Here is a 26,140-nt window from a genome sequence, read left to right as displayed (position 1 = left end):
TTGATTTTCTAATCAATCATTTTGAATTGCGGATAAATTAAACGAACGTTTTAAGTACTCGTAATAGGCTTGTCAAGAAAGCATCAAGAAAAGTGATTCACTGAATCCAAAAGCGTTTGAATATGTTTGGTACAAAGGTGAAACAGTTTGGTGATAAAGAGAAGGGAGACGACATTCTGATTGATGTTCGTTATGAAAAGTGGCACAATGAGACGGTCGTTATATAAGAACACAAAAACACCAGCAGATTCAGGTTTCAGACCCGGGAACGATTGAAGACGACATTCATTGTCGTCGGAATGCTCAATGTTACATATTTGGCGACACTTCGCGTAGTGTATCAGGGACAACTCATAGTGTTATTGAGACGTCAAGAGTTTGACATGACTGTTTACCCGGCGTCTTACGATTGCGGATTTACGGATATGGAGGACTTACGTCCTTGATATTTACCAATACAATATTCTTGATACTAATACCTACCACACCTGCACCTGGGCAACGCTACAAGTCAGTGTGGTAATGACCAACCGGTGTCGCAAACGACATTTTTGTTCTAAGTTCATTTTGGATGACATTTTGTGTCCCCCAAGCTGCGGAAAATATGAGTTTAAATAGGTGTGTCTGATGGCATAGATGTACAAAGGATATGCCTCTGAGACAAACCGCAGGATAATAGACAGCATTAATAACCGGATCTCACAGGAACAGCCTCGTGTCGACTTTAAAAAAGTCTTAATGATCTTGTGATAATGTGTTCATGTTGCCATACATTTATATTGAATTGAAGTCGTTTCTTTCTTTCCTGGGGATATAGGAAGTGCGGGGCGTTTCCATGGTGTCTCCTGTACTTGGCGTACTCTGTGCACGAGGTCCTGGGCAGACGACAGTACGATCTATAAAGAAATCTGCTTTACGAGAATACACCCTACCTGCTGCGTGTGTCAGATCTGATAAAAATGCATTTCTAATGCATAAGAGTTTCAACAGTTTCAATCAGATTTGACAGAACGGAAATTGAATTTCTCGAAACCCAGACACATAACTGTCACACTTTTATTGCTATTGTAAGTACTTCTATTCCATCATTCCAAATATATACAATTTGTGTTTACTGCACGGAACAATAGCTCTCATCACTCGTTTTACCTTGTTCGTGATAAACGAGAGTCAACCACGTCTCCTCGCGTGTGTTTTATTGACAAATCATTGAAATATCTCCCTGAAGTAGTTCATCTAAATTGGGCGATTATTGTCTGGAATGACTATGGTCTAAGACACTGGACTTGTCAATACAGAAACACTTGTTTCAACAATCACGGCGACAGGTTCAATTGTGTGTATGTTCATGACTTGACCAAGAGGCTCGGAAACAACTGGAGAACGGATCTTGTTACAGTTTCACACACTTTCAGATATTGGTGTGTAGCCTGTGTGGTTTAGCGATAAATTCCGGGCTTTGATGGCAAAATCTTTTTAACCAAGCACGTAAAAACAGTATGAAACATGGCAATGAACGTTGAATGAGTATTGTTCCTAACAAGCCAAGAGACGCAATCTTGATCCAAGTGTTCCAGGATATTTAGGGAAGGCGTTTCTGAAAACTGAATACCTACAATGATACGAGTGTGTTCCTGGTGACACGCCGTGTCCATTTTGTGTTCAACGTTGTGACAACTGTGAAGCACACTCTTGGTGACGACAGGGTGGCCAACGGTTTACTGACGTTGACGTTGATGGAGACGAATTTAGAGATCCGACTCATAATGACAGAATATCAACGCCTGTCGCACTTTCCTTCGCTTCACCTCTAGTCCGTTCAAGGAGAAGTTGTCATGGATGATAATAAAAGCAGAAAACATTTTAATCCGATGACGTCAGAGCGTTGTCTCCCTTTGGATGGGAGTACGGTTGAAGGTTGGTCCACGTCACGCGACCTTGACGGAATCATAACCAAGCACAGTGATATGTCGTCTGCTTACTTGCAAAGACTCGAAAAAAACCGGCATCGCCATGAAGAGGTTCAGTACAAACGTCTGCAGAACATTCCATACGGAATCAGGTAATGTTCATCAAAAGGTTCATCACATGTTTTCGCAGGATAATATATTGATATGATTGAAACAAAAAACGTGATGTTCAAGTTAAATTGATTTGTGTTTTATGTATTCCCCTCCGAGTCGTATGTTTGAGAACCGACGTTTTATTTTTCGTGTTACTGATATATACCCCGTGATGAATCCGGGTTAGAATTGGTCCACCGCAACCTGTGCTGGATGTAAGAGTGAGTGAGTATGGTTTTATGCCGCCTTTAGCAATATTCCAACAATATCACGGCGGGGCCACTAGAAATGGGCTTCACTCATTGTACCCTTGTGGGGAATCGAACGCGGGTCTTCGGCGTGACGAGCAAACGCTTTAACCACTAGGCTACCCGAACGTCCCGCTGGATGTAAGAGGCGACCCAATGTATGAGGTGGACATGTTCCGTGATGGTTGAATGCGCGTCATGGTACCCCGACGTCGTGGATCATTGTTCACAATATCAATAACTGAATAGTCTGGTCCAGACTCGATTCATTAAAGGCAATATTCACCATAGCTGCAATATTGTTAAAAGCGGCGCAAAATCCAACTCATTCACTAACTCACATCAGAGAGACTCCATGGCCAAGTACACATTCCTACACACACACACACGCACGCACGTACGCACGCACGCACGCACGCACACAAGTGCATGTACGTCGCTATATATTAGTGCAATAATCTTGGACGCGATGTTAAACCCCATTTCACCTCACCTTTCACATCGGACAGGAATGGAATAGTGACAATGTATGATTTCAACATAAGCTTTTTAGCTACCATCCACGTGGGGATTCCGGGGTAAATGACATCAGTTTGCCTGATCTAGGCTTTGATTATTCATAGGCTGCCGTAGCTTGAATATGGCTGATGGCCTAAACAATAATCACACAATCACCAGCTATTGCGTACCATTCACATTTTTACAACGCGATTGATGCGTTTCAAAATATACATTTCATTCCGAAGATTTTCTAACCTTGCTGGAAATTGTCGACTTCCAAATACGAAGTCAATATGTATTCTATTTTAAGTGTCGATTTGCGAGAATGAAACCTTCGTCTTTTAAACATCAATAAAGGTCACATAACTATAACCACTGATACGACCCGTGTTTATCGTTTCATGCACAACGATTTGTACTGTCGACCAGTATTATCCCGAAAATAGGAGCTTATATAAAATGGACAACATCGTAATTGATAATTCAATATCGGATACGAGAGACAATCTGATTGCGTGCTATATCATTCTGTCCAATCTAGGCCTATTATCTAAGTCTCCTTGTGTGAGGTCACGCCACAAGGCCAGCAGGAGTTATCTCACTGTCCTTGTTGACTGACTTGTTTGTCAGGCGATAATACTGCTCCTCACAGCACGTGCCGTGGTGGCAGACGACATACCGGGCGACATCTATCGCGGAACATGTTAGAATTGAGGGAAACAAAGACGATGGTTGGCGATCCAAATTTTCTATGTTTTAGATTTCAGGAACTTTCATCCGTATCTGTTGATACATGTATATAGGTTTATAGTAGTGTGTCATTTAACATGTGTTTGGAGACGTACAGTGGCGTAAAGCCACATGCACCCACTACTACTGCAATTACTACTACTACTACTACTACTACTACTGCAATTACTACTTCTACTACTACTACTGCTGCCATAACTACTACTACTACTACTACTACTACTACTGCTGCTACTACTACTATTACTGCTACTACTACAACGACTGCAATTACAACTACTACTGCAATTACTACTACTACGACTGCTACTACTACTACTACTACTACTACTACTGCAATTACTACTACTACTACTACTACTACGACTGCTACTACTACTACTGCAATTACTACTACTAATACTGCTGCTACTGGTACTACGACTGCTACTACTACTACTACTACTGCAATTACTACTACTACTGCTGCTACTACAGCTGCTACTGCAACTACTACTAATACTACTAATGCTGTTGCAACTACTACTAGTACTACTACTACTACTGGCTACTACAGGCTCGGTGACTTGGTTGATTACTGGTACCCCTTAGTCCGACAGCGTGGATCGTTGCTCACAATATTAATTACTGTATTGTCTTGCTCAGATTTGAATATTTACAGATCGCCATCATACAGCTTGAATATTGCTGAGTGCGGCGTTCCACAACACACACACATACATGCACACACACACAAACGCGCGCGCGCTCACACACACACACACACACACACACTCTCTCCCTCACACTCACACGCTCTCTCTGTCAAACACACGCTATCTCTCTCACACACACTTTCTCTCGCTCACACACGTTATCTCTCTTTCACACACACGCTCTCTCCCTCACACTCACACGTTCTCTTTCTCTCTCACACACATGCTTTCCCTCTCTCACACACATGCTCTCTCTCTATCTCACACACATGCTCTCTCTCTCGCACGCACACACCCTCTCTCTCTCTCGCACACACGCCCTCACTCCCTCTCGCACACACACGATCTCTCTCGCACACACACACACTCTCTCTCTCTCTCTCAGACACAAGCTCTCCCTGTCTCGCACACACGCTCTCTCACACACACACGCTTTCTCTCTCTCACACACGCTCTCTCACACACACACGCTTTCTTTCTCTCTCTCTCTCACACACATGCTTTCTCTCTCTCACACACATGCTCTCTCTCTATCTCACACACATGCTCTCTCTCTCGCACGCACACACCCTCTCTCTCTCTCGCACACACGCCCTCACTCCCTCTCGCACACACACGATCTCTCTCGCACACACACACACTCTCTCTCTCTCTCTCAGACACAAGCTCTCCCTGTCTCGCACACACGCTCTCTCACACACACACGCTTTCTCTCTCTCACACACGCTCTCTCACACACACACGCTTTCTCTCTCTCACACATGCTCTCTCTCACACACGCTTTCTTTCTCTCTCTCTGACACACACGCTCTCTCTCACACACACATGCTCTCTCTCTCTCGCACACACTCTCTCTATCGCACACACGCCCTCACTCCCTCTCGCACACACACGCTCTCTCTCTCTCTCGCACACACACTCTCTCTCTCTCTCTGAGACACGCTCTCTCTGTCTCGCACACACGCTCTCTCTCATACACACGCTTTCTCTCTCTAACACATACGCTTTCTCTCTCTCTCTCTCTCTCTCGCACACACGCTCACTCCCTCTCGCACACACACACTCTCTCTGACACACGTTCTCTCTCTCTCTCTCTGACACAAGCTCTCTCCCTCACACTCTCTCACACACGCGCTCTCTCTCTCGCACACACGCTCTCACATTCTTTCTCTCGCACACACGATCTCACTCTCTAGCACACACGCTCACACTCTCTCACACTCTCTCGTTCACACACATGATACCCCACCCCCACCTACACAAAAACACGTTCTATTCCTCACACTCACTCTCTCAAACAAAAACACACACATACTCTCTCTCTCCTCCTCTCTCTCTCACACGCTCTCTCGTTCTCTAGCACTGACACATGCTCTCTCTCTCGAACACGCTCTCCCTCACACACGCTCTCTCATTCACACACACGCTACCCCCCCCCCCCCCCCCACACACACACACACAAACAAACGCTCTCTTCCTCACACTCTCACACACACGCTCTCTCTTTTAAACACACACACATACTCTCTCTCTCTCTCTCAAACACACGCTCTCTATTTCTCTCGCACACACACGCACATGCTCTCTCTCTCTCTCTTTCTCTCTCGCACAAAGCTCTCACTCACACACTATCTCTCACACACGTACTGTTACCGTTCCATCTCCACCGTTACTGTAACTATAACATCAGTATAAGTTGTACTACAGCTACAACTACAGCCAACAGCACCACTGCAACTAACAACTACATGTACTACCCCATAAGAAAACACATGAAATAAGCTCATATTACACAAGCCTACCATAGGTATGTACCACAAGCAGTGATTTAATCACTAAAAATAGGACCGTAAATATAACCCAGCTGGTTAAACTAAAGCTTCCCCAAATCCTATTTTATGCATGTCTTAAGCAGCTTTCACTTACACCCAGACAGGCGGGGAGCTTGTGATGATTGGCCCAGATTATCTGAGCACCGTGACGGCATTGTCCAACCACCTGTCCAAGGCTACTTTCCTTACATAACAGAAATTCAATGAGCTTTGTCGGAACTTTCCGTGATGTGTAATAAAACACGATGTTATGTGTTGGCGCCCTCTTTCAACATAAATACCAATTACGATGTTCTTTAAGATAGTCACGCTAGTGGTTGATGGAACAGATATACTTTCAAAGCTATGCAAGGGCACGGGCCCTTATCAGATTTGCATATATGCCAAGCTGGAAACTCCTAAACACCTAAACGGTATATTGATTGAACAGAGCCATACCTGCACAGGTAAATGTCTGGCATTTGACAAGGTAAGTGCTATAGTGGACGGCAATTGTTTTTTTTCGAATACGCTTGGGTCTGTTTTAACAAAAGTGAAAAAGTTTTACAAGGCAAACAGTATCGCATCCTGTGCATTGTCGACATTTTAGTGGCTAATGTGTAATACCGGTTGTTGTTTGTTTGGAATGCATTGCACAAACAGTCTATGCCTCTTCATGTTTGCCAAGCTGTCCATGTCGTGTGATGATTAATCCCACCCCACATGAACTTCCGACAAAACACAACGAAATGTTGAATGCCGTGCTGATTCGGGTGTTATTATAGATTTGAGACTGGATATCTGGTCCGTCACATGATTACCTGGTTTGTTTACATGCCACTGTGTGCTCTGAGGCAACAAACACATACTTTTAGTGAGAAAGGCGGGCTCTACCGCTTACCCTTTCGCAAATTCATGGCGTCATCACCAAATTTCATATTATTTTCACAGCTATTTGGTCTTTTACGCCCACTGGAATCTGTTTGGTCGGATAATCGAGACTGGTTTATTCCCTGTCCTTGACGTTCTATACGTTCCTGGCAGCGGGTGATGTAGAGTTATGTCCCTTTGTCGTACCAGGATCAACAGGTTCTAGTCTTAACTTCACGACGATTATGGTCCTTCGTATACCCAAGCTCATGGTTTCAATACAATGATAAACGTCAACGACCAGGTACTTTTTATTTCCCCTGCCTAAGATTTAGGAAGTTTGATGAGGAATAACCAGTAGAACCCATTCACTGTGTCCCTGACCGCCTCCGTGGTCTAGTAGTAGAGCGTCCGCCCGGTGAGCGGAAGGTCCGGGGTTCCATCCCCGGCCGCGTCATACCAAAAGACGTTCAAAGATGGTACTTGTTGTTACCCTGTCTGGCGCTCGGCATTAAGGGGCTTAAACAAGGACTGGTCGGCTCAGAGTCAGTATACTGTGTCTGAGTGGGGTATTCATGTTAAACTGCAGCATGGTATCTCAGTGAGCTAGCACTATATATTGGCATCAGTCCGGACTAGTACAAGCAGCCACACAAACACACACACGTACATGCACGTCGCTATATAAGTGCAATAATCTTGGACGCGACGTTAAACACCATTTCACCTCACCTCACTGTGTCCCTGAAAATCCTTTAAGGCCATGGTAAATTATTTTGATTTACATTCCTGTCCGCCCCAGGTGTACTTAGTGTGAGTCTTAAATTTGATGTTGACATGCCACCAAACCGTTACCATCATGAAAATGAAACGAACAAACGTGAAGATGTAGGATTGACAGATCGCGTTACATCACTTCCTATGTTAACATGACCCGCTCACACAAAGCGATCCTTGCGCTAGACAAATTGTCAGTCATAGTACGTTCTATACTTAGAAGAATAACTACAATTGTTACAATAGTCTCAGCTAAGATCGTTTAATGCAGGTCGGTCAAGGGCCTCGTTCCACAAAGCGGTGTTAGCTCTAAGATGATCATAACTCCCATCCTTTGATATCAGCTTACGATAGTCGTAGCGCTAAGATTATCCTTTAACATTGGCTTATGATAGTCGTAGCTCTAAGATGATCCTTTAACATCAGCTTACGATAGTCGTAGCGCTATGATGATCATAACTCACATCCTTTAACATCAGCTTACGATAGTCGTAGTGCTAAGATGATCATAACTCCCATCCTTTAACATCAGCTTACGATAGTCGTAGTGCTAAGATGAGCATAACTCCCTTCTTTAACATCAGCTTGCGATAGTCGTAGCTCTAAGATGATCATAACGTCCATTCTTTAACGATGGCTTACGATAGTCGTAGCTCTAAGATGATCATAACTCCCATCCTTTAACATCAGCTTACGATAGTCGTAGCTCTAAGATGATCATAACTCCCATCCTTTAACATCGGTTTACGATAGTCGTAGCTCTAAGATGATCGTAACTCACATCCTTTAACATCGGTTTACGATAGTCGTAGCGCTAAGATGATCATAACTCCCATCCTTTAACATCGGCCTTTGATAGTCGTAGCTCTAAGATGAACATAACTCCCATCCTGTAACATCGGTTTACGATAGTCGTAGCGCTAAGATGAGCATAACTCCCTTCTTTAACATCAGCTTGCGATAGTCGTAGCTCTAAGATGATCATAACGTCCATTCTTTAACGATGGCCTTACGATAGTCGTAGCTCTAAGATGAACATAACTCCCATCCTGTAACATCGGTTTACGATAGTCGTAGCGCTAAGATGAGCATAACTCCCTTCTTTAACATCAGCTTGCGATAGTCGTAGCTCTAAGATGATCATAACGTCCATTCTTTAACGATGGCTTACGATAGTCGTAGCTCTAAGATGAACATAACTCCCATCCTGTAACATCGGTTTACGATAGTCGTAGCGCTAAGATGAGCATAACTCCCTTCTTTAACATCAGCTTGCGATAGTCGTAGCGCTAAGATGATCATAACTTCCATCCTTTAACATCGGCTTATGATAGTCGTAGCGCTAAGATGAACATAACTCACATCCTTGAACATCGGCCTTTGATAGTTGTAGCGATAAGATGATCATAACTCCCATCCTTTAACAATGACTTATGATAGTCGTAGCGATAAGATGATCATAACTTCCATCCTTGAACATCGGCCTTTGATAGTCGTAGCGCTAAGATAAACATAACTCCCATCCTTTAACAATGACTTATGATAGTCGTAGCGATAAGATGAACATAACTCACATCCTTGAACATCGGCCTTTGATAGTCGTAGCGCTAAGATGAACATAACTCCCATCCTTTAACAATGACTTATGATAGTCGTAGCGATAAGATGAACATAACTCACATCCTTGAACATCGGCCTTTGATAGTTGTAGCGATAAGATGATCATAACTCCCATCCTTTAACAATGACTTATGATAGTTGTAGCGATAAGATGATCATAACTTCCATCCTTGAACATCGGCCTTTGATAGTCGTAGCGCTAAGATTAACATAAGTCCCATCCTTTAACAATGACTTACGATATCCGTAGCGTAAGGATCGCTTTGTGGAATGGGAACCTGGACAACACAGATCACGATATGCTGCGTATTTGTGAAAAATCCGCAGACTAAATCACCATTACCTAATAGTGAGTGAGTGAGTGAGTGAGTATGGTTTTACGCCGCTTTTAGCAATATTCCAGCAATATCACGGCGGGTAACACCAGAAATGGGCTTCACACATTGTACCCATGTCGGGAATCCAATCTGGGTCTTCGGCGTGACGAGCGAACGCTTTAAAGGAAAGGCGTGTGACCACTTTGTGTTTTATGTACTTAAGTTTGAAAAAACCCTGGTCTACTCATTGGTTTTAATACTACGCAAATAGACTGGGCGGAAGGGAGTAAAATATATTGAAAGCAATCAATTTACTCAATATAATGTGACTCAATATTCAATGGCTCCTAATACTATCTTGAGCCCTGGGACAGTTAGGAAGTGCCTGGATGTTGAATTATACTGGAGAGCAATATTGCAGCTATTTCACGAGGGGCTGTGGATAGCTCGAGTCTGGACCAAGAAAACTAGTGGTTGATAGCATGATAACGAACAGCACCGTTAGGGGGCGATAACAAGTCGAACTTTTAACGTGTTGAGGTTTATGTTATGAGTGAGTGAGTTGGTTTTAACCCCGCTTTGAACGGTATTCCAGTAATATCATGGCGTTTGAATTGGGTCAGCAACCACACGCCAACCACAACACTTAGCGAAACACGCCAATCACCGCACGAGGCGAAACATGTCAACCACCGCACGAGGCGAAACACGCCAACCACCGCACTAGGCGAAACACGCCAACCACCGCACGAGGCGAAACACACCAACCACCGCACGAGGCGAAACACTCTAACCCCCACACGAGGCGAGACACTCTAACCACCGCACGAGGCGAAACGCTCTAACCACCGCACGAGGCGAAACACTCTAACCATCGCACGAGGCAAAACACGCCAACCAGCGCACGAGGCGAAACACTCTAACCAGCGCACGAGGCGAAACGCTCTAACCACCGCACGAGGCGAAACACTCTAACCATCGCACGAGGCAAAACACGCCAACCAGCGCACGAGGCGAAACACTCTAACCAGCGCACGAGGCGAAACACGCCAACCACTGCACGAGGCGAAATACGCTCATCAAACTGAAAATAAACTAGGAGGAAATGATCAGATTTATCAGAAAATAATGCGGACATTCAGTTGCATCAACATTAAACAAACCAAAGAGTCAAATAAATACATTTATTCATAATTCAGCGATTGAGCGGTGAAGTAACTGATGTTTTTTGTAGAAACCAACAAAGGTTTAAAAGTATAATAACCAACAACACTCACGAACAATCAAACAACCGTATGAAATAACAATAAAACATCATGAAAAACCATCCATCATTGAGAGACTTGTTTTCTTTATTTTCGGTTAACATATTTTAATCGTAAAAAAAATTGTCGACAGGCCGAAAAAGTACAAAAAATATAAGGCTTTTACAGAATTATTTTATGATCATCTTAAGTTTGATTTGGATCGGTAGGGGATAAAAAATTAAAAACAAGCATGACCTGGTTAGGGTCCTTACAAATATTATAAATTTAAATCTGACAGCAACATTTCATTTTCATTTTATTTAGTCAAAGCGACTTTTACCGCTTTTATTGTTGCGAGCCGGCCGAGCACATCCATTTCCAAAAAGGAGGGAAGTGTCCGATAAAATGCATCTTTGTCGGTTACAAACATAACTTACATATATTAAACGTATAAACCTATACATATGTTACTGACTAAATATAACTGGACGGAACTTTGTCATTTCTAGTTTATCCCCCACCTGACAAGTATCACCTATGTAATACCGTGTTTTAGTCCTAGGCTGATTGCAGGATTACAGTAATTCTAATCCGAATGTAATCCTAATCTCGGCCGTGCCTTTTATAAAAACTCGCGTAAAGCTAACATATGACATAATATTTCTTACGCAAGTGTATGTGATAGGGTCCTTGTTAACTATGTTACGTGTTACAAATTACATGCTTTGTCACGAAACAATGCATTATGCATGAAACTAAAAGTTCACGAACGGAGACATAACGAAGTACGGTTATTACGAACTAAAATTAGTGGTCCCTTTGAGTTCGTTATAACCGTAGTTTACTGTATTGTGTCTCCGTTCGTGAACTTTTAGTTTCATGCATAATGCATTGTTTCGTGACAAAGCATATAATTGCTGTATATACGCTTATAACGAAGTACGGTTATTACGAACTAAAATTAGTGGTCCCTTTGAGTTCGTTATAACCGTAGTTTACTGTATTGTAAGCGTATATACAGCATATATACAACAAATGGCCGGGACTAAAAAAGAAGTTCGTTATATTGGTCAGTTCGTTATATGCGTGTTCGTTATAACCGTAGTTTACTGTAATTCTCTCTGACAAATGAACATATACTTATACTTGACAAACAAAACTTTCCAAATCAATCACACATAAGCTTTAAGTCTTCTTTGATAAAGAGGAGTTTGATTCGTGCTTCTAAAATCAACAATATAATAAATAGGAATATGAATATGATCACTGTTCATTTGCGTAGATGTTTTTGTTCGACCGGCTCCGTGTCTAGTTCTAGAGCGTCTGCCCGGAGAGCGGAAGGTCGTTGGTTCGAGCCCCGGCCGCTTCATACAAAAAAAACCCGTTAAAATATGGTACTTGTTGTTACACTGCCTGGCGCTTGGCATAAAACAATGACTGGTCGGCTCCGAGTCAGTATACTGTGTCTAAGTGGGGTATTCATGTTAAACTGCGGCATTTTATCTCAGTTAGGCCTAAACCCCATTTTCAGCTAACCTCACATGCATATGTTATTGCCCGATGTCGAATAAAACACACGATTCCAATTTCCTTACTTCCTTTTCAGAGAAATGATCAGCCCTCCTTCTGACACAAACCAGGGCGTTACGATCCGGAGATGGGTGGCTCTTCCAAGAACCTCCCCACGCCAGACAAAGAAGACCCATATCCTTCAGTGTGACACCAAAGGAGCTCACCAAGAAGCCACACCAAGACGTGGGCAGGCATCACATCGTGAATCTACTGTGTCCACGCCTCGTAATGGTATTCGCCATTCCGTGCCGAATACTGCTAGAAATACTATGGACGCTGATGATGTATTTGGTGTTACCAACGTCCCCTTTAAATGTCCTTCTTTGTCCAGTTCCAGAAAGAAAAACTGTTGTATTCCCTTCCGACAAGACTCTCAAATCGCTCTTAGGAAAGCAATGAGGTCGCAGATTGAGCAACAAAGAAATTCTGCTCTAACAAACCATGTCCAGTTCGTGACTTCTAATAAACTGAACGGAACCCGTTTGACCCCACCAAAAGGTCACTTTAGGCCAGAAAGGGCGAATGAAATACATTCGTTTCCTAGGGCGATGACAGATGGAAATTTCGAATTATTGGCGATTTTATCTGTGCAAGAACATAACATCCCCATGTCCGTGGACGAAGATTTGTCCATGAACGATACTTATGACTGAAGTGAATCGGATCAAGTCACAGAAAGTCTGGGTAATTCGTGTGGAAAAGGAACTATTTTATGCAGTTAAATGTATTAACACCCCGTTTGAAAACTCTTTACATATGAAAATGGCAATTAAGTCGAACAACAATATACTGAGACGTTACACCAGGATAATGTCACCATGAACGTTGATAACAGGATGATATCGATATATAAATGATATATCATCGTTCTATCACGAAAAGACAATCAAAAGCTTACTTATACTCATAGGGACTGTGCATTTTATTACCACTTTGTTAAGTCTCTGTAACAATTTTAATATAATACAAATTTAATTATACGAATTTAAATTAAATTAAATTTGTATTAACAATGCCAATGTTAACTATTCAACTATTCTCCAAACTTTTATTTGTAATAATCTGAAGGTATAATAATGACAATAATGTCTTAATTTAAAATATTATTACTGATCCTAAACTGAAGTAGCCCCAACACTTTAGATTCAATGATGGAGCCTTTGAACATATTAACTTTTTAACATATTAACATATCATTATCGACTTGATTTAAGTTGACTGTAGAAGTTTTGTTCCTTCGTTCTCAAATCAATGAAAATAATAGTGTTTTTTATGAACACTTGGAACCTGTACAATCTCATTTGAACATGCTTTATTTGAACTTTCCTGCTTTTGATTTCATGGATGCTAGATAATCAGTTGAAGTTTAGTTTGTGAAGATCCTTCCCCTTGCTTACAGTAGCCATATTGTTCATTGTTGGGACAGGCTTGGCACGGATGGTTGGATTGGTTGGTTGGTTTGTTGTTTTACGCCGCACTCAGCAATATTCCAGCTATATGACGCTAGTCTGTAAATAATCGAGTCTGGACCAGACAATCCAGTGATGGATATCATGAGCATCGATCCACGCAATTTTACGGCAAGCATGGGTTGCTGAAGACCTATTCTACCCCGGATCTTCACGGGATGGTTGGATAACTGCAGGGAGCTGATGGTTGTTACAGACATATAAGAGAGATCATTTTACAATTGGAATATCTTATTCCACAAAATATGTAATTCATATGGTAGTCAATTTCTAATTTTTATTTGATAAAATCCCAGGCCACCCCAAGAATATCAAACAGTCGCTCCCTGATCTTTAACAAAATATTTATACATATAACAGTTAACTAGTTTAAATACAGTCAGCACTATTCCACTATTGTAAAACACATGTAAGATACAATAAGAACATATATCTACTGACCAACCAAATGTGTTTGTCTTCTTTTCAACAGCAACATTCTTGGCTGACAAATTGCAGAAGCAATGACGGTAGTAGTTAATTGTTTTGTGGCAGAAGCAGTTCTTTCTCTGCCATGTCTGTAAAAGGTGTCCATCATAGAGATACGCTGATGAAAAATATCAGATTAACAAGAATTGTAAGTGTGAAGAACGTTCCAAATGCTACCTTGTTACATTTGGTGATTATCGCATCCTTCATGTCTAACTTCTTGTTTGCTTTGTCTTTCACATCTGATTGGTATGGAGCTACATCGTCATTCTTAACCCGTGGTTCAGTTGTCCCAACTTTGCTGTCTGATCCCCAAGCAATTGGCAGCCATCTTGGACTAGCCATGCCCCTTTGAAGATGAGTGTGTAGTATCAGCATGAAGATTGTGACAAGGCACGTGAGCGTGCTGATTAACACGAGCAGGGTGACATAGACACTGAAGAAACACGGGTGGTCGGAGTTCGCTGGTAGGTAGGAGTTGATGAGGGTGAGGAACATGGCATATGACAACAGGATGGAGACACACAGGGATATCTTCTCCCCGCTCTCCTCGGGCAGCAGGGAGGCGAAGGTGTTGAGAAAGGACAGGAACACGACAGGCAGGATGTTGTTGAGGATGTAGAACATAGGTCGTCTCTGCAGAACCAAGGTCACTTCTATCCATTCTTGACTGGTATTGTGAACCTTGTATTCCTGCAGTTCAATTGATGAACTGAAAAGGTGAAATTCTCCGTTTTCTTTATACGTTTCAAGATCTAAATATGTCTTCTACCTGAAGATATTCCTTAAATACTAAGGTATAAACTGTTTGCAAGTGAAAAGTACATGACTGATGATCAAAAGGAAACTGTTGTATATTCACCTTGCATCCTATGTCAAACTTGCCATAGTAGACATACACAATTCTACCTATAGTGGTGACAAGCACCGTGTCCGTTTCTTCTTTTAGATGCTTCAAGTTTGTCACAGATTCAAGATTCAGTATGGTAGGTGACCATACATCCACCAAGGGCATAGTCACTGATACGGGAATGCCATCTGTCGTATTCCACACCAAAAGCTGATCCTCCCAGCTCATTGAAACCCATGCTTTAAAGCTGAGCACTTCCTGTTTTTCATCCAGAGATAATATTGCGGACAATCCCAATCTGATACTCACTGTCGACTTGGAACCATCTAATACGGGGCGGATCTTGGGGTCATAGTTCAAGGTGAGATTGGCCAGGAAATCTTTCTCTTTGTAAGAAACAGAGCCAATTGTCTGGTGACAGAGGAGGAGGATAAAGACACATCTGCAGAAGTCAAACATTTCGTAAACTAGATCAGCGTGGTTAATGTTTTGCAGGAAACAGCCCAACCGCAACTGAAACGGCCACACGCAGATACTGAATATTAGCAATGATTCATGACGTTATATAGGTATTGTTCGTATCCAGGAGAGTCGCGCCAAAGCGAGGATCGTTGTGTCATTGTCTGAATGTGTGTACTTCATCATCAACTGAAATAGCTTTGTCAATTCTAAGTCGCGTCCCACCTTAACTGTAAATTGTCATACTATTATCGATTTTTGGACTTTGAAACAGTTCAACATGAATAACTGTTTCCATGGTAGTCCTTAACATAAAACGGAGCACATTTGGTGAAAAGTTTCCGAATGCATTAATGTCGGTTGACATTGAGTGGAAATGAAATCCTTCAAAAAGTACTTAGATATAAAATGTCCTAGGTGGGGAAAAATATAATATAATGTTATTTTACGATACTTTGCCGTCAGTATTTCATCGCTGAGTTGTCATAATTATACAGAATGTTCCCAGTTTATCCGTTCTTCACGGGCATCATACATAATAATTAAGGGTACTGGATTCAGAATGTTTTAGCCATACTCCAGCCAAAAACGACGATGGACAAAGGAAATGAGCTTCTCGCATTCGTGTTTTCTGCATCTTGCAGCATACAAAACGGGCAGGTTGCTTTCTTCATAAAAGGCCACCTTGAGTGACAATAAGGGTGCTTCATTTTCACATGCCATTCAGATTCTAGAGCTGACGAATAAGAAATCAAACTTTGTAATATTTCTGATTGATTGAATGGCACAGTATCAAACCGCATGCATCTGTAGATATTTCTTAAATAATATTGAACATGTTGAAATCATTTAGATTTTTATCCCCTATCGCTTGTGTTCGTTTCAGTTATAAACTTTCATAACTTCATAATACACTTTTACCACAATAAGATTATTAACATCAACCATCAAGTCAGGGTTCAGACACGTTATAGAACCTGTTTTCAATATACAAATGTATAAAGCCCCAGGTATTCGCCATGAGTGCATGTCATACAATCCAATCATTTTCTAAAACATTAATGTATGTGGGTATTGGCGTTGGGTGCTGATGGGAATTAAAACCTTTTAGAGCTACTTCCAGTTTGGGTGTGTAGGCTCAGACGCATCAATAGATGATGATTTTCTGACAAGGGACACGATTGTTCCAGGAAATACTTTGGCCTAAGTTGTGCGAGACTATGCACCGAAACGTCGCTTTAAAGTAGTTGGTAGTTTGAGTGACGAAAACCCTATAAGTAAGACATAAGACGTCTAAAAGAAAGTTCAAACGTTCAATTTATGAACGCAATATACACTATTTATAGTTTTACCCTCAAGTCGTAGGTAGAGGTGGTTTAATGTGTAAAATGTAATTTGAACTAAGTTAGTTAACACAACGTTTATTGCTAAGTTCAGAAACTTGGAGATACTTTTGTGACATTGATAACTACAACTCAACTCTCAGCCACTTGACCGGTGAAGATCCGGGGTAGAATAGGTCTTCAGCAACCCTTGCTTGCCGTAAAAGGCAACTGTTTGTCATAAGAGGCGACTAACGGGATCGGGTGGTCAGGCTCGCTGACTTGGTTGATTCATGTCATCCATCCCAATTGCTTGGATCGATGCTCATGATGACAGGATGTGATTCGCATACTCGTCTCTTCCATGGGCAGATGCCAGGCCGCTATCGATTCCAACGGGGGACATACACGTTATTGATGGTAGCTGACCTTCACCCTGGACATTTCCTGTACCGATAACTAAGATGACTACAATCACGAAGTGTTCTCGACCCGTGAAGATCCGGGGTAGAATAGGTCTTCAGCAACCCATGCTTGACGTAAAAGGTGACTGTGCTTGTCGTAAAAGGCGACTAACGGGATCGGGTGGTCAGGCTCGCTGACTTGGTTGATGCATGTCATCGATCCCAAATGCGTTGATGGATGCTCGTGATATTAATCACTGGATTGTCTGTTCCAGACTCGATTATTTACAGACTAGCGTCATATAGCTAGAATGTTGCATGTTGCAAACCATAATCACTCCATCACTATAGCACCTGAGATTGACGAACAGATGATGATGGTGGAGTTTACAAAGAGCACAAAGTAATGACTGAACACAATAGCAATCACAAATGTTCGGAGACCACGTCAAAAGAAGATACTCGGTTACACTCGGTCGAGTTGCAGCCATTTCAGTTGTACACATGTAGTGTATTCCATCATGAAATTAATTATATTACTACTAATGTAAAGTCAAATATATTTCTGTAAGTTATGATCTTACTGATGCTTGACTGAATTAAATGAATTTCATATTTAATCAGAAACGAAGGTAATAATTTTAAAGTTAAAAAAAAACCAAGCAAGCGTAATAAGCTATCATCCTACAATAGAATACTCACATTAATATTTTTTTATTCATGATCACTAAGTAACTGACAAGGTTCACCGTTAGTAACATTACAAACAACAAACAAATAAATCAGACGCTCAAAGTGACTACATGATGTTATGAACTGACTGAATAAACTTCAGATGAAACTTCGTCCTTGCTTGTTTATCTCCCACCTGGCCAGTAATAACTATCCCCTATTTAATATCGAATGTAGAATTCCGGTAATCCTTCGGTAAATGTCGATAAAATGTATTATTGCCGACATAACACATATAACATATATATAATAAGCATATACACTGACAAATATGTTACTGACTAAAATCTGGATGGAACTGCGTCATTGCTTCTATATTCCCCGCCTGACAAGTAATATCACCTATGTAATACCGCGTGTTAGTCCCAGGCTGATTGTAGGATTGCAGTAATTCTAATCCGAATGTAATCCTAATCTCGGCCGTGCCTTTTATAAAAACACGCGTAAAGCTAACATATGACATAATATTTCTAATGAGTGATAGGCTCCTTGTTAAATATATGTTATATACATATAATGTTGGTTTTGTTTGTTTGTTGGTTGTTTAACGCAATTTGGATCGATGACATGCATCAACAAAGTCAGCGAGCCGGACAACCCGATCCCGTTAGTCGCCTCTTACGACAAGCATAGTCGCCTTTTACGGCAAGCATAGGTTGCTGAAGACCTATTCTACCCCGGAATCTTCACGGGTCGCGTCTTTTAGGGAATATGATACTAACACACGTGTCTTTAAAAGTGTGAACAGCACACAATGAATGTTCAGCTATCAGGTGCTCATGAAAACACTTTTGTTTAACTGTAAATAATGCTTACGCAATTCCACGGCTTGCTGAAAATCAACGTCTCCGCGCCGTGGATATGATGCCAACAGAAATGGCACAAAACGAAGTTGCCAGATATTTTAATGTTCATCGAAACACAATTTCATCTCTTTGGAAACGTTATCTACATTAGGGCAACACTCATAACTTGCAATGGACCGATCGACCACGTGTGACGTCACGTCAACAAGACAGCCATATTCGGTTGGTGCATCTACGGAATCGATGCCAAACTGCTACATTAACAGCTTGGACAATTCTGGTTTAAAAATATCAGTAGCAGAACTGTACGCATCCGGTTGATCCCAACGTTGATCCCAATTTTGCTTCCACGTCACCGCCAAGCACGCGTCTAGCTTGGTAAAGACAGCATCTGAGGTTCAGAAGACAATACTTGGACAGTATACTGTTCACAGACGAATCCATGTTTCATCTGGATAGGTCTGATGGTCGTGCAAGGGTCTCCAGGAGAATGCTTTAAGGACGCATGCGTTTCTCAACGTCTTCAGTTTGGGTGTGGAAGTAATTGTTAGGGGTGGCATCACAACTCATGGGAGAACACGACTCATCATTGTTCGTGGCAATTTGAATGGCGAACACTACCCGGACGACATCAGTCGAGATTTTGTTCTACCCTTTGTGCAAATGCAGGGACTTAACGTCACGTAACAGCAGAACAATGCCGCCGTGTTGTAACACATTTTGTGAGGCAGCATAACGTTGATGTACAGCCACGGCCGGCTGTTTGTCCAGACGTCTCCCCCATAGAACATGTTTGGTATGAGATGCTTCGACGCCTACCTGAACCTGAACCTGAACCAGCCAGACATTTGGAACAACATTCCCAGGCTGTTTTCAATCATCTTGGGTCTTCAAATGCACCGCTGCTCTCGACTGTATCAACGCAAAATGTGGTCACACCCGGTATTGACATTGTTAAAGTTCATGAACACGGTAATCTTCTAACTACATACAGACAAATGAACATACGCAAGAAGAAACATCGGTTGATATACTTAAATGGTTCACTCGGTTAAATGCGAGGTTTATAAATTTACACCATTACAAATACAGCCATTACAGCCAATCGTCCGATCTGAGATGATAAGAAATACTTTCTTTGTCATTAAAAAAATAATTGTCATCAATATAGAAGTTGGTTGTTTTAAAATAAATACGAGGTAAGGTGACCACAGAAGAACACGATTGTGTAGCCTATGGTTTGTACTCGTACCCGGAAACAATCTTAACATTTTGACAGGGACTGACGCCTTGCGGCCGGAGTCTCTTCATTGAGTGACAAATAGAGTGGGTTGACCGGCAACACAAAGAGAATAAAAGCTGTTAAACGAAGAATATCCTTTGTGATTGCTGAAGAAACTACGGTAAATTAAGATCCAAGGTCCCTCGGGTACTGACATTGCACCTCACGCTCATCCAAAGTCATCAGGACCGAAGTATGGGGGTAATACCGAATTTCAGGCAAAGTTACGCAAATTACCATCCAATTACTACTATATAACATCTTAAAACAACTTGATCAATTCTATACCGGGTCTTCACAGATCGACGACAAAGGTATCATGCTTAACATTGATACTATTTTTAGTAAGAAGAAATAAGCGCTACGGGCATACAGTCTACGATTGTGGCTTCGCTCATGAAAACTCTGTATAGATGAGGATGGCCTTAATGCGGTCTTTTTTTTATTAAGGATGAGATTTGTTTCTCAAGCAGATGAAGGCTGAGTTGTTTATTTACCCAAAATTCTGGACTGCGTTTCCCCCCTCCCCCTAGAAATCAAATGGTCCACCCCTAAAACGATTTCAAACATGTAAATGTACAGGGTTGCGGACGACATACCTCTTGAAAAAGTCGAGATGACGACATTTCTTTGCTTTCTCTTGTTAATGTGCCACTTACCGTTTGAGCCTTTCTTCAGTGGGCATTTTAACACCAAATAGCGATGTGCCTTCACTTGTTACTTTCCGGGTTTAAGTACTGCATCAATACACAGTTGTAAAGTATCCTTATTTAAATGTCATACAATTATGTGTACGATTACCATACATTTGACAATGGTAAGTGTGCAAGCCAAAAAAAGAAAAGAAACTGGGTGCATGAAAAACAGAAATTGGTATTTTGGTAACAGCAATAACATAAATAAACATTGCAGAGAAATTTGGAACATGAAGAGAACAAAGTGAGTGAGTGAGTTGGGTTTAACGCCGCTTTTAACATTATTCCAGTTATATCGCAGTGTGTCAGCTTAATGTGGGAGACGTTTACCATTTCGTTGAAACCCACGAGCACGGGTATGGTGCTGACAAACCCGGTATTCGAACCCACAATCATAGGTTTCTGGTGTGCCCAAGGGACGCAACTCTGCACAGAGAATCGCGGCGCCTTAGACGACTGGGCCACCCGTGCCCCCGAAAGAGAACATAAATTATCACCCACTTACATCATTTCACTACCAACTATAGAGCTTATAATAGACCCAACTCTGAAACCATCTGTAAGAGGAGACTAACGGGATTGGGTGGTCAGGCTCACTGTCTTGTTTGATGCATGTCATCGTATCCTAATTGCGTGGATCGATGCTCATGATGTCAATAAACTGGATTGTCTGGTCCAGACTCGATTATTTACAGACCGCCGTCATTTAGCTGGAATATTGCTGAGTGTGGCGTTAAACAACAGACAAACAAACAAACAAACAAAAACGTGACCTTGTTGATAAAGCGTCTGACCAGAGAAGCAGAAGGTTGGTGCTTCAATCCATTGGCCACGTCATACCAAACGACGTTAAAAGATGGCACTTGTTGTTACTGTGCCTTGTGCTCTACATTGAGGGATTAAAACAATGAATAATTAATGCTTCCAGTAGAAATATTCCCGCAGGATATCACACATACGCCTGTGATATCAAGTGAAAACCCGTTAAATCAGACGGTAACGTTCCGAATGAATCGTTCGAACTAACAGATGATAGGTGCCGAGTAATGTTCATCTGTATATATGTGGACTTTCCTGACAGTAATATGGGTTTCCCGATTCAGCAGCTATCATAAACTATCAAACACAATTTGTCAATAGAATAACAACAACAAGAACATAATGAAAAGCATATTTATTCTTAATCACAATTGAAGTGAATCAGTAAAATTTAAAACTTGGTAACAAACACACAAGTAAAATACTCTAAATGACTCCACCATCGAAGCAATCGTCAATTGACTATCCATCAGCTATCATAAACTGTCAAAAAAAACAACAACAGAATAACAACATCATCACTGAGTAACTTACAAGGTTAAATACATTAGTTACATTAGAACTGGGTAACAAAGACACAAATAAAAAATGTAATAAGGTGACTGAACGATTGAAGTATACTCTTGAAAATGATAAATGCAAAGCCAGATTTGTGTGTGTCGGGAAAATACATTTATACGAGGAACTGTACAAGGTATTGAGGGAAAATTGTAGAGAGAACACTTGGTTGGTTGGTTTGTTGTTTAACGCCGCATTCAGCAATATTCCAACTATATGACGGCGGTCTGTAAATAATCGAGTCTGGAACAGACAATCCAGTGATTAATATCACGAGCATCCATCCACGCCTTTGGGATCGATGACATGCATCAACCGAGTCATCGAGCCCGACCACCCGATCCCGTTAGTCGCCTTTTACGACAAGCACAGTCACCTTTTACGTCAAGCAAGGGTTGCTGAAGACCTATTCTACCCCGGATCTTCACGGGTCGAGAACACTTCGTGATTGTAGTCATCTCAGTTATCGGTACAGGAAATGTCCAGGGTGAAGGTCAACTACCATCAATAACGTGTATGTCCCCGGTTGGAATCGATAGCGGCCTGACATCTCCTGCCCATGGAAGAGACGAGTATGCGAATCACATCCTGGGCGATGGTAGCCAACTCGGCCTGCAACGCTAAAGCTAACTGCTGCAACGTCTAGGGTTGTTGTTGAAGTAGGCATAGCCGTCTATCCAATTCATCCCACAGGTGCTCTATCGGGTTCAAATCCGGGGATCAGGAGGGCCAGGGGAGAACATAAACGTTGTTGTTGTGTAGCCCTGGCTATGGACCAAACATGTCCTGCCATGATGAGAGAATTCTGCCCACATTATGACGCTACCCCCACCAAACCTGTCCACTTCCTGTACGCAGCTTCCGGCGTAACGTTCTCCCCGACGTCTATAGACCCGTGCTCTTCCATCCCCTCGACGGTGGAGAAATCTTGATTCGTCACTGAACCAGACATCTCTCCATTGCAGTTGAGGCCATATCCTGTGTTGACGACACCAATGCAGTTGTTGTTGACAGTGGTGTCGACTGAATATGACACGTCGAACAGGACGTCTTGCTCGTAGACCTGCTGCTCTTAAACGGTACCGTACGGTCTGGTCGGAGATTCTGCGCAGTCCGGGTATTTGGGATGCAGTTGAGGTCGCTGTGGTCGTCCTTTAGCGCAGTCAGATGTAGCGATCTTGAGCGGGGGTGGTTACTCTTGGTCGTCCCGACCTTGGCCGATCACGTGTTGACCCATGTTGTTAAAACCGATCTCATAGCCTTGTTCATTGAAAACCCTGGCTGCAACTGATCTGGATTCCCCTGCCTGCACCAAAGACGTTGTTTCTTTGCACTTCTGTTAATCTTGGCATGTTGTAAAAGTGTCACTGTACGACTGACGCAGATGCTAGGCAATAAAAAATCCTGCATTTTAATAGTGCTGCTGCACTTGCAGGACGTGCAGCTCCATGGCCCTTTTATTAATGCACTTGGTGCGTTTTTCCGAATCGTACGTGTTTCACGACTAATGGTTTGCATGTCCTTGTTATGATCATTTTGATCTAGGAAATTTGTCACTGACACTAAACACATTAAACATCTTCATTTTGCCCCTCTTGGTCCGCTTATTTTGCTTTTATGACCCAAACTATCAATTTTGCGTTTCTTTTTTTGGAGAGTATAATTTATAAACTGACTGAATACAATTCAAATGGAAGTTCGTCATTGGTCTCTATCCCCACCTGATCAGTAATACTCACCTCGTATGTTATACTGTGTGTTATTCCCCGGCTGAATGTAGGATTATAATAATCATCATCCGAATATCATGCCAGCCTTCCCTACTGTGAAGTTAGGATGAACGAATGCAAATAAACGTGGCAAAAACTCTTTCCATTCTAAAGATATCAAACGCAAGTCAATTGTTCACACCAAAAGGTCACAATATGGCATCTCCTATTATATTGTGACTGATGCCTCAAAACACACACAAGATATGTCAAAATATACATCTACCAACCAATCGAATATATTCTTTTTCCCGGTTGTCTCCAGGAGCCTACAAGCTAAAAGTAAAAGTAGTAAAAGTTAGTTTTCTTAGCCCTCACAGTTCATATTAAGCCATATCAGTGAATGATGTTCATCATAGAGATACGCTGATGAAATATATCAGGTTAATGAGAATTGTGAGTGTGAAGAAAGTCCCAAATGCTACCTTGTTACACCTGGTCATTATCAAATCCTTCATGTCTGTCGTCTTGTTTGCTTTCTCCTTATCATCTGATTGGTTTGGAGCCACGCCTTCAATCTCAACCCGTGGTTCAGTGGTCCCAACTTTGCTGTCTGATCCCCAAGCTAGTGGCAGCCATCTTGGACAAACTTTGCCCCTTTGAAGACGAGTGTTAAGTACGAACATGAAGATTGTGACAAGGCACGTGAGCGTACTGATTAACACGAGCAGGCTGACATAGACACTAAAGAAACACAGGTGGTCGGAGTTTGCTGGTAGGTAGGAGTTGATGAGGGTGAGGAACATGGCATATGACAACAGGATGGAGACACACAAGGATATCTTCTCTCCGCTCTCCTCGGGCAACAGGAAGGCGAAGGTGTTGAGAAAGGACAGGAACACAACAGGCAGGATGTTGTTTAGGATGTAGAACATAGTTCGTCTCTTCAGGACTAAGGTCACTTCAATCCAGTCACTGCTCACACCGAGAGTCTTGTATTCCCGTAGTGCCATTGATGCACTGAGAAGGTGAAATTCTCCGCTTTCCTTATATGTTTCTAGATTTAAATGCTTGTCTTGTACTTGAAGATATTCCTTAGTTACAGGGGCATAGAATGTTTGCAAGTGAAAAGTACATGACTGACGATCAAAAGGAAACTGTTGGATATTCACCTTGCATCCAATGTCAAATCTACCTGTGTAGGAATACATAACTGTTCCATCCCGAAAGACAAGCACAGTATCCGTATTATCTTTCAAATACCTCAAGTTTGTCACAGAGTTAAGATTCATAATGGTTGGTGACCATACATCAACCAAGGGTATAGCCACTGTATCGGGAATGCCATCTGTCATGTTCCACACCAAAAGTTGGTCCTTCCATGTCATTAAAACCCATGCTTTAAAGCTGAGCACTTCCTGTTTTTCATCCAGAGATAAAATTGTGGACAATCCCATTGTGATACCCACCATCGTATTGGAACCATCTAACACGGGACGGATCTTGGGGTCATAGTTCAAGGTGAGATTGTCCAGAAAATCTTTCTCTTTGTAAGAAACAGAGCCAATTGTCAGGTGACAGAGAAGAAGGATAAGGACACATCTGTGCAAGTCAAACATTTCCAAGACTATGTCAGTGTGGTTAACGTCGAATAAGAAACAGCACAACTGCAATGGAAACGGCCACACGCTGAGACTCAATATTAGAAATGATGTATAGTATTACAAAGGTATTGTTCGTATCCAAGAGAAACCGTTTAGTCATTATCTGAATTTCACAATCACCATCTGAATAGCTTTGTCAATCTGATGCTGCGCCCCAACATAACACTTGAATGTCATTACACTATCGATGTTCGGACATTGTATATGTAAATAAAAGCAACAAAACTTCTGTGCTTAAAGCAGAGTGGTTTGTACGATTGTAAGACATGAATACAATCACGTTATGTTATAATTATGTCATCTTATTGCATGGAACACATTTGTTAACGCTTTGAATATTCATGTGAGTGTATGTTGAACCATCATTGTTATTTGCTAAAGCAATAATGAATTTAGCTTTTACAAAACTACTTCTAATAACCATGTTTAATC

At 41.8% G+C, this 26,140-nt stretch overlaps 2 protein-coding genes across 2 annotated transcripts; one reads left to right on the top strand and one right to left on the bottom strand.

Moving 5' to 3' along the window:
* Positions 1-1,835: 1,835 nt before the first annotated feature.
* On the top strand, positions 1,836-13,124 carry LOC139444892 (uncharacterized). Its single transcript, XM_071225897.1, has 2 exons — positions 1,836-2,062; positions 12,506-13,124. Exons 1-2 carry the CDS (start codon positions 1,836-1,838, stop codon positions 13,122-13,124), a joined length of 846 nt encoding a protein of 281 aa, XP_071081998.1.
* Positions 13,125-14,513: 1,389 nt separating this feature from the next.
* Positions 14,514-25,057, bottom strand: LOC139446252 (neuronal acetylcholine receptor subunit alpha-6-like). Its single transcript, XM_071227604.1, has 3 exons — positions 24,530-25,057; positions 15,568-15,669; positions 14,514-15,101 (listed from the first exon to the last, which is right to left on the bottom strand). The coding sequence occupies exons 1-3, from the start codon at positions 25,055-25,057 to the stop codon at positions 14,514-14,516; spliced, it is 1,218 nt and encodes a 405-aa protein (XP_071083705.1).
* Between the last annotated feature and the right edge of the window lie 1,083 nt (positions 25,058-26,140).

The sequence above is a fragment of the Haliotis cracherodii genome, unplaced genomic scaffold, assembly GCF_022045235.1.
Source record: "Haliotis cracherodii isolate W230 unplaced genomic scaffold, xgHalCrac1.p SCAF_6, whole genome shotgun sequence".
In the NCBI taxonomy this organism is placed as follows: domain Eukaryota; kingdom Metazoa; phylum Mollusca; class Gastropoda; order Lepetellida; family Haliotidae; genus Haliotis; species Haliotis cracherodii.
The sequence above is the reverse complement of the archived record's forward strand: the minus strand, read 5'-3'. Positions and strand labels throughout refer to the sequence as shown.